Below are 9776 nucleotides of genomic sequence, written 5' to 3'. Positions count from 1 at the left end.
TTATTTATTTATTAAAAATGCGTGTTGCACAATTCATTTGCCCCAGGGGAGCAGCAGTATAAAAATATCACTTAAAATGGAATTTTGCCATAATATTTATGCCTGTTTCAAACCAGAACTGTTTTAAAATAATACTACATGCTACGATGGAGGTATCTAACTCACTATCATAGCAGCCAAGTGTATTTTTTTTAATAATGCCAAGGGACAAAAAAACAAAGCTTTACGAAGCAAATAAAGAGAGGGAATGAATCTTGTGAATTTGAAGCAGCTGAGTTGCTCTGGTTCATGAAGATGGAGAAAAAGGCTGAGCGTTTCATTTCTCACACTCTCTCCTGGGGAAGAGAGCCCCACTGGGGCTTTCATAATAGTTTTCTGGGCAGGACTTCTTCACTGAGCAGTTTCTGTACTCAGAGGACTCCACTTCCTCCAGATGGCAAGAGGCCAGTTTTCGGCTCTGAGACTGCATGCCGACCATCTCCTCGTAGATGGGAGCTTGAGGGCGTGACTTGACGCTGCGGTTTGCTTTGCCCTGATAGTCATCGAGAGAGGAGAAAAACAAATCAGTGAAGGGAACAAACAGACACACTCTCGATTTCCTGTGTTAAAATCAAAGCTTGTCATTTTTTTCTCCAGACGGCATCTTTTGATTTGGAGCCCCAAAAAAGTCGAAACCTCATGGGAGCGAGCTACATAAACTCTGCTGCTCAGTGCTCGCATAAACTAATTAAAACAAGCAAATAAGTGTCACAGGGGCTTCATTACTGCCCTCACCAGAGGTGGAGACAAACATGGTGACATCTTGCAGCACAGAGTTACGCAGTCAGTGTGGTTTTTGTGGTGAGCTGTGGAGGAACTCACTGGCACGCTCTCAGCGAGCAGCTGCTGTTTGTAGTAAGACGTCAGTTATGATCTTCCCCTCTCCTTCTAATGTTGTCTCAAAGCAGCAGTTTACAACCTGCGAGCAACTTACTTTGAAAAGCACCACAAATCCGAGGAGGAGGAGGATGAGGAGGAGAATGCCTACAGCTGATGACAAGGTATACAGCAGAGTAGGGTAGCTGGAGTCGCTGTCGGCACTGGAGGAGCCACACTGACCGCCTGCGGAGACACATGGACACACACACACACACACACACACACACACACACACACACACACACACACACATAGAAGATGAAGACAAAACGCTGTGATGTGAAAGCAACAGAAGCACAATAACAGCCCATATAGGGAGCTCAGAGAAACAGCGGAAACCACAAAAACAAGATTTCCTTCCTACTTTTAGACTGCAGTTTGAATACATTGTTAATTTCAGGGGCCAGCAGTTATTGCGGGAAGATAAGGCTTCTCTAAAGTGTGAAAGGATAAGAAGTGAACCTGCCAAAACCATTCATAAACAGGATGACGTTCACGTTATCAAACAGGAACTCTGGCATTAACTGGAGATGGTGTCTGGTTTGCGCAAGTAGGAGAAAAAGACAACGGCACAAGACTGATGGTATAACACTGATAACCAGTTTGAAATCATTCTGAGGCAACGTCCTCATAACGTCTTAATGTTCTATCATTTGGACTATCCACATTTTCATTGTGGTGAACGAATCCAAATCCGATACCACAGTAAAGAAGTAGATTGCAGACTTTTTTTGCAGGCTAATTTTCACTGTGAACTAATACATATCTGACTTATAAGCATGTGAAAAACAGAAAAAATATCCCCGAACTTTAAAATGACGGGATCGTCATTCATATTCTCGTTCAGAAAAATAAAATAAAATGTCTCATAATAAAGGTTAAAGGGCATAACAGACCACTTCTATAAACCACCGCTTCCACTGGAGATCGTCTACTGCAGGTAATGAATCATAGATTTGAAACCAAAGATATCGACGTTTGATGGTTTGACTTCCTTTTCTGAGAAGTAAATGTTAAATGAATCAGTTGTAAAAAGCTGTTGCACAACTAATGAAGAGGCTTTTCATGTGCTTTAGAGCCTGCATTTCCCCCCAAAAACTGCATCTGCTCAGTGCAAACACAGAAGCGTGTCCTCCGCCAAGGCTGCGAAATGAGTTAGTTGCCATTTGTTTTGTTATTTTGTGTCTCTGTGTCCACAAAGATTTCCATGAAACTTGGTGAAGAGGTGGAGCACCAGCAAAAGGAAGAAGCCATTCCATGTTAACACGATCAACTTTAAGAAAAAAACTGAAGACGCTGGAATGGCCCCCCCCAGCCTTGATGGCGGATGCACGTAGTGTTTAGAAGCAGCTGTGTTAGTAGAAGCCACAAACTTCCTGACATGTCGGCTGACTGATGATGGCTGGAGATATATGTTAATGCAACAGCAGGAAAGCTGTTAATGGCATTGTCATTTCAAAAGCCCGACAAAGAAAAACCACGCTGGTGATCAGCTCCCGCTGTGATGCGACCCACCTTGCACGGAAACAAAAAACACTCGTCTGCCGAGGCCGGTGCTGCTGTCGGGCCTGCCCCTCTGGAGCAGCTGGCAGCTGTACAGGGCGCTGTCCTCCGGCTGCAGCAGCTGGAAGGTCACGTTGTAGGTGATGCCGCCTGGGCCGGACGCAGAGGACAGCTGGACCCGCTCAGCAGGGAGCTGATGGTGGTGCCCCTTTGAGTGGTAAACCACCTCCACGGGGGCTCTGCCTCTTTGTCTCTTTAAACTCACTCCTTCCACGACCTGGCCTTCCTCATGTGGCGTGAAACAGGGAATCATAGCTGAACCCCCAGCACACGTCTTTACCAGCTCCACGTCCGCCAAGCCCTGGGCATCTCCGGGGGGGGGATAAAGGGAATACAACTGATGTGACCGTCAGGGGCACCAAAGTTTACAAAGAAAGATCATTTGGAGTCTAGCAGCCACAATGAGTTATCCTGAGGTTTTTCAAAACGCTATGAAAATTTTACATCCGGCTTTCATCAACTTTCACACACTTCGCCTAAACGACTGAGGACTGTTTTGGTAGTTTCCTGTGAACATGAAGAACATTCAGACTTCTCATCATGATCGGAGCGCCGGTGGTATTTTTTTTCCCTTAACTACCAACACTGTCCAAACCAATGATGGCATTATCATTGTCATGCTTACATAATACAGTTCAATGACAGAACAAACTCAAAGCTACCAAGAAAACTCCGACAGCTTCTTCAGGAAACCTGTCAGAAGTCCTGCAGGGTAAGAGTCTGAGCCTTGACCCAGCAGAGCATCTCTGGAGAGATGAGAACATTTATCCTGTTACATCTGAAAGAATCCTTCCATGAAGAATGGAAAGAAACTTCCAAGAGTAGGACAGCCAAGCCTAGAGAAGCTTTAAAAAAAAAAGATGAAGGATTTGAATAGAAATAAATCAACTAAACCCTATGAAATCTTCCAGGGCCTTTGGTCCCTGGAATTCCCTGCGGTACCACTCGACTGGATCAAGGTGCCTGCATCGACCGACCGTGTTGTGGATCACTTTGATATGTTCAATTGACAGAAAAAAAAGATTAACCTGACGCCATCATGGGACTAACTAATGAGGAACTGAAGAGTGGAAAATAGTTGAGGGGTAAAGAACTGAAACCCGCAGCTGCTTAAGAAAGAGTACATATTTCAAAAGGTGTCACGATCACTCAAGCAATGGTGTGGGAAATCTACACCCCCAGAAAAGAGGCTTCTCAATGCTATCTCAGAAAGAAATGATTAACAAAGGCTGGGGCATCCTTCAGTCAGTGAGCAGATGTTAACATCTTTTTGTGCGCAGTCACTGAAAGATTTGACTTCCTGGTGGCGACGAACGGGCCAGTTGTGTAGGATGACGTGAAAGAAGAAGAAGAAAAAGTGCACTTACTGGCAGAGACGAGGAGGAAGAACTCCGTTTTTCCTTGTATCCTTTCATCCTCAGAGGAAGGTTTCTTAATCACAAACTCACAGACGTAGCGGTCTGTGTCATCAGGTCTCAGCTGAGAAACGGTCACGTTGAGGGAATGATCGCTGGGGTCTCCACTCACATTGATCCGCTTTTCATTGGCAGTCAGGCCCACGTTAAAGTCGTACTTGGTGTACTTGAAAAGCACTTTAGCGGGAGTCAGCCAGCTGCGTTTCAGGTAGAAGCCGATGGGCGTCGGGCCCCTCGGATCCACGTCGCAGGGAATGACCACCGATTCACCCTCGCTTCGCTCGATGAACTTGATGTCGCTGCAAACTGGACAGAAAGCGACGCGTCAGAACCTCAATACACCCCACACATGTTTAGTTAACTGAATTATACGAAGGCAAACGGAATTTGTTAAAAACAAAATGGAACAAAGTTTCATAAAGAGGAAACAGTTAGGCTATTGTCGCCCTTTATCAAATATCTTTAAATGTGTTCGAAAACATCAAAGGACAAAGAAAAACACTCCAATTAAAATGTTAATTAAGGGTTTCGAAATATCTAGTTCACAGAATGCTGAGCACTTGGTTATGGTGGTTATTTTAGTTTCAGTCCTTTTTTTTCCCAAAGACTATTCTAACCGGGACTCGAACTCCCGACTTTCGCCTTCTATCCGCTTACAAGACGCAGGGCTGACCAGTGAGCTCGTGACACTCGTTTTCACCCCCGTCACTTGCCTATATGGCAGCGTCTTTACGTGTTATTTGAGGGGGTCACTATACAAGCGGAATCCCATCGTTTCTAGCTGTAAGCATAGAAAGCTTTATTACAATTCCTTGTGTTTTTTTCCCTCGCACCCGCTCGCTATGACCGCTATGACTCCTCTCACACCTACTACCTGTACCATTTTCTAAATAATGAACGATTTGTGGAAGGTGTGTATTAAAAAAAAAGTTATCTTAGTTCTCGTCTCAGCAAGCGAAGGTTAGAGCCCCGACCTGTGTGGCTAATTGGTTTTAAACTCCTTCCCTCGGTCTGCCGACCTCTCTTCCTGCAACCTACTATTAAACAAAAGCTCAAGAACTTCGAAAATATCTGAATAAGGACGGTTATGTTTAGAGTGTCACTGAAATTCAACGGAGGACACTGAAAAATATTAGAATATTTTCTTTTTACCGAACAGTTTTTACTTTTTTTAACAGGCATCATTTGTTTGTCAAAATGTGGAAATATTTGTCCTTTCTCTCGCAATTCAACTTTCTCCAAATTACAGAAAAACACCCAACTACCCCACAAATTAGGGTTTATTCGGAGGGAAACAAAAGCTACCTTTTTTTAACTGCATGTTCACATTATTCTCACCTGTACCACAAACGCAACGCTGCTGCGCGTGGGAAAGCCTTTCGGTGTTTGTAGCGGTGACACTGTGCCATTAGAAGCTACTTGCTTACTCAAAAGCAGGGTTTCTAAATAAAATTTGAGTCCATTTTCAGTCCGACACTGAATGTTTCCCTTACCCTCACCATGACAACACACAATTAGATTCAGCTTAAACTTTGAAGCAGCAAATCACAACGGGCAGTTTCAGAAATCCCTCCGCGGTTTCTCCGGGAATCGCATATAGTTACTCTAATTTTATAGGTTTGCTTTTCAAAATTCTGATCAAAATTCTGAATTTTTTATTTATTTTTTTTTTTTTAATGTCGTTTCAGGACTAGTTTGTTGCCCACTAACATATATTGTGCAGCCAGTTGTATTATAGCTATATAAAAACAGTGTATAAAAAGAACAAAACCTTTTCTTCATTAATTGTGAGACCAGAAAACGACATCATTCCAAAATACTTTTCACAAACTGTCTCCCAACAAATGACTGGAGGCAGCTAATGTCATTTTGTCCGCTGTTCGATAACTTTCCCAGAAAAAAATAACACTTCCATTCTCCTTAAGTACAATTCACACTCGCGAAGAAACCACAGATCAGACCATCAGAGCAAAACTTACCAAACCCAGTCTGTGTGATGGCCAGAGTCCACAAACAAGCCAGGCACTGGATCCAAGTCATCCTCATTACAGCCATAAGACACTACAGAAGACTCTTGGGGACGCCAATGATGTAAACCATGACAGCATAGATGTGAGCACTCAAAACTAAATGACAAAACTCTGGGTAACAGTAAATGAAACCAAGAGGAACCCCATGAAGCTCCACCTTAAAACCTCAAGGCCTATGCAAGAGGAAGCACATACTAACCAGTGTCACGTAACCTTCATCAGCTGCTTCAGCAGCAATTTTATATATACAAAAAAACAAAACGAAATATTACTACTATTAAGAAATTAAGTCAAGGACCATCAGGCAATGAGCTGCACACTGGAAACCATCATGGCCCTGAAGGCCCTTTGACCTGACTGTTCAAGTTCAATTCCCTTAATTCACAACAACTATTTTACATCTGCATTAATATTGGGTTTCACTTGTTCATGAAGAGAGAAAGAGAGAGAAAAAACTTCCGGACAGCTCATAATTGGAACATCCCAGAGGAAATGGTTGCCTGAGTGAGCAGGATGTGTTTGGATGTGCTCTTTGGTGATAATTTGCATCAGTGGGCTGACCGAAGCGCCTCAAAACAGTCAAGGATCCCGTTTTTTTTAACTCGGTAAAAATAACTAAAACGCAAACTGCCGGGCCCCTCGCAGTGTTTGTCAGGGCGGTGTGTTGTGCAACATGAAAAAGTAGAAAACTTGAAAGACTTTTCATTTGACGTATGGCTTTACTTTTAAAACATAGGCCAACTTGGCATTCTGAGGTGAAGTGCAGTTCAGTAGTTGACATTGTGTCATTTTAAATCTGTGTATATATAAAAAAAAAACACATGCACCCACAGTGCAGCATGTAAGCGACCCATTAGGGCTCCATCTGAATAAAGCATTAAAAGAGAGTAAATGTCTATAAACACACAAACATTCAGACTTTTCTCTTGTTTGAAGCCAGTAGAAGGAGTGGGCTTGAACTAAAAAACAAAGCCAGTGTTGAGGTGTAGTGCACAGCAGGAAACCACAAATGGAGGCGCTTGAAAAGTGGTTTTAAGAGGCCGTTTGCTGCAGTTTAAGTGTTAGTTTTAGAGCTTACAGCTTCAGTGGCCACTTTCACATTAAGAATTCAATTCAATAGCATTGGTGTGTGGGTTAATGCCGTTTGCTGAATAAACTCAGAAAGGTTAGGATGGCACCTGCGGGCCTAAACGCTCTGAAGCAGAGAGGTGTTCAAACGCTTTGGCAGTGCAGTGTGGCGTGTCCCACTCCTTTCCAACCGCAAACTCAGGCTCAGAAATGCAGTTTGCTTTTATGTAAATGTACACAGCTAAAAGGGAAAATGATAAGACAATTGTTATCTTAGTAGCTTTAACATATTTTACAGATTCTACTTCTTCATAAAATGAAATCAAAACATCTTTCATCATTTCCATTTGGTGTTTAAAACTCACTTTTTTTTTTAAATTTCCCCCACTGGGGAATAAATAAAGTATTTTTCTTTTCTATTCGCCACATGGTGGCTGCAGTAGTGTTGATTTTTCCCCCCTTTTATTTCACTTCCTTTTTAATTCTTCTGAGCTTTCCCAGAAAGGAGAATGTGGTTCTTTATGGGACCCACAAGCCACCTCCCACGTGCCACTAGGTGGTGCACTGGTTTGAGAAAACAGAGACGGAAACCCCGGTGGATTTCACCACAAGTTTGATTTCTGTTATAGAAGAAAGACAAGTGGCAGCAGAGTAATCCAATTTTATTCAGTTTTAATGCATTATTAAATTGAACACATTTAACATTCCTTCATTCACATGTCAAGCTACGTTCTAAAAGCAGCCACACAAAGCAGGTCTGATACTTGCACAAAGGAGACCTCATATAGTGGAAAAGTGATTTAATAATGGTCAAATTATAAAGAGAAATCTCTCCGCAGATAACAAAACACACTTCTGGTATTCAAACAGCGGTAGCTAACCCCCAAAAAGAGGAAAAACATTTCTCTACTCATCTCCAGTGGTTTCATTTGTTTAAACAGAAGTTTGTTTCCTCATTTTCCATAAAACAACAGAGCTTGTTATTGTGTGCTCAGTGTACATTTCACAAGTACTTCTGTGGCTCCTTTGCAGAAATATGTCCCTTTGTCAGACAGGAACCACGCAAAAAAATATATATATTTTAAAAGTACCAATAAAAACAGCTCATATTGTAGATTGTTCAGACTTTCTAGGCAAGTTTGAGCCTTTTTCTTTCTCTAAACAGTCATTTTTCAGCTCTGATCACCATACACAAACCCACTTAACTGGTTTGTTTTTGCAGTACAGACAAAACCTGAAAGGGACCCCAACGAAGATCATGAGAAGGAAGGAAAAAATAAATTAAACAATCGTAATTGCATTTTAACTTTATGTGCTTCTTTCAAGACTTTCACCTTATCAGGTCTACCCATCCAAAAAAAAAAAAAGGTTGGAAGGCTGTAAAATGTTAACAAGCGGTGCTGATGCTGGGGAAGCGTTGAAGGGGAAAGATGCTCAACTCTCAACAGAACAATGACAACGTCAAATTTTGACAGAGACATTTTTCTAGCGTATGAAAAATATTAGCTCCTCTCGAGCTTGATGGCAGTAACACGTTCGTGGCACTAAAAAGAAGCAGCTGGAGGACTTCATCAAGCAAAGACGGGCAGAGGTTCAGCTTCGGCAAAAGCGGCTCAATTTCAGAACAACAATACTCAACATGTAACCGCAAAACCTTCAAATATTCCATCACCTGCAGTGCATATCATCGTCAAAAGATTACAGACATCTCCGAGCACAAGACATGCATCCCAAAATAATAAATAAATAAAAATAATCAATGCCGGGTGCCCGTGATGTTTTGGCCTTAAGGCAGCGCTGCATTAAACTGGAAAACTGCAGGGCCGACTCTGACAGAGACCACTGTCTGTGATAAACTGTGGTATCCGTAAATGCTCCAAACGGAAAGAGAAGCCAGATGTGACCCCTGAAACGCTTAAACTGGGCTGGGCTCAACTAGTTTAAAATGGGCTGAAGCAAAACGGAAAACTGTTCCGAGGTCACACTTGGAAACGCAACATCAACGCTGAAAGGTACGTACAGGTTTTACAGCGACGTAAGCTCCCATCCGGATGACGTCGTTTTCATGGGAGGCCTTGCATATTTCAGCAAGTCAAAGCGAAACTGCATCTGTTACAACAGCACGGCCTTGCAGGGGAAGAGTCCGGGCGCTGGACTGAGCTGCCTGCAGTTCGCCAACTGAAAACATCGTGAAATGCAACATGCAACATCCAGGAAAGTTGAGCAGCTAGAACAGGATATCAGATTGGGACTTTCCTCTCCCTAAAGCTCCAACCACTGGCCTCCTCAGCTCCCAGATGCTTACAGACTGCTGTTAAATGATGCCCCACTTTACTGAGATGTGCCGCTGCCATCAAACTTTACAATGAGCTAATACATTCACAAAATAATAATAAATAATAATCTCTCACTTTCAACATTCTCTGTTGTCTATGTTCTATTGCAAATAAAATATTGTTTTGTTTTTCTGTACATTTTACATTCAGCGTCCCAACTTTCCTGGATTCGGGGCCATAATCTGCGTCTCACATGGAAGGAAAAAAAGACACTTAACTTCCTTCCAACCACTTACCATAATGGTCAGTGTCGCACCAGACGGGGTAAGGGCGCACATATTTAAAGTTTACACCTCAATGTCTTCACTCTGTGTGACTTTTAATAAATCAACTGGAACAGATACCTTCATCTGGTCTTTACAGAACATACTTGAGTCAGAAAACATCATACAGTACACGCAGCTGGTCGAACAGGACAGACCCACACTGTAATGAACATCAGGTAC

The 9776-nt window shown here is 42.6% G+C and overlaps 1 protein-coding gene across 1 annotated transcript; it reads right to left on the bottom strand.

Annotated features, from left to right (window-relative positions):
• On the bottom strand, window positions 1–6126 carry cd7al (cd7 antigen-like). The gene is made up of 5 exons (XM_072383444.1): window positions 5876–6126; window positions 3849–4202; window positions 2434–2790; window positions 974–1101; window positions 1–532 (listed from the first exon to the last, which is right to left on the bottom strand). The coding sequence occupies exons 1-5, from the start codon at window positions 5949–5951 to the stop codon at window positions 317–319; spliced, it is 1131 nt and encodes a 376-aa protein (XP_072239545.1). The 5' UTR covers window positions 5952–6126; the 3' UTR covers window positions 1–316.
• Between the last annotated feature and the right edge of the window lie 3650 nt (window positions 6127–9776).

The sequence above is a fragment of the Leuresthes tenuis genome, unplaced genomic scaffold (genome assembly GCF_036924035.1).
Source record: "Leuresthes tenuis unplaced genomic scaffold, fLeuTen1.0.hap1 SCAF_4, whole genome shotgun sequence".
NCBI lineage: Eukaryota > Metazoa > Chordata > Actinopteri > Atheriniformes > Atherinopsidae > Leuresthes > Leuresthes tenuis.
This window is presented reverse-complemented; position numbering and strand designations above follow the sequence as displayed.

What these genes read in the sequence shown, in the direction of transcription:
- cd7al (XM_072383444.1), bottom strand. Translation starts at nt 5,951, where the DNA reads ATGGCTGTAATGAGGATGACTTGGATCCAGTGCCTGGCTTGTTTGTGG. An exon ending in CTTCCTCCTCGTCTCTGCCA is followed by an intron (nt 2,791 to 3,848) that starts GTAAGTGCACTT and finishes CCCCCCCCGGAG; the next exon opens with ATGCCCAGGGCTTGGCGGAC. An exon ending in GTTTTTTGTTTCCGTGCAAG is followed by an intron (nt 1,102 to 2,433) that starts GTGGGTCGCATC and finishes GTGTCTCCGCAG; the next exon opens with GCGGTCAGTGTGGCTCCTCC.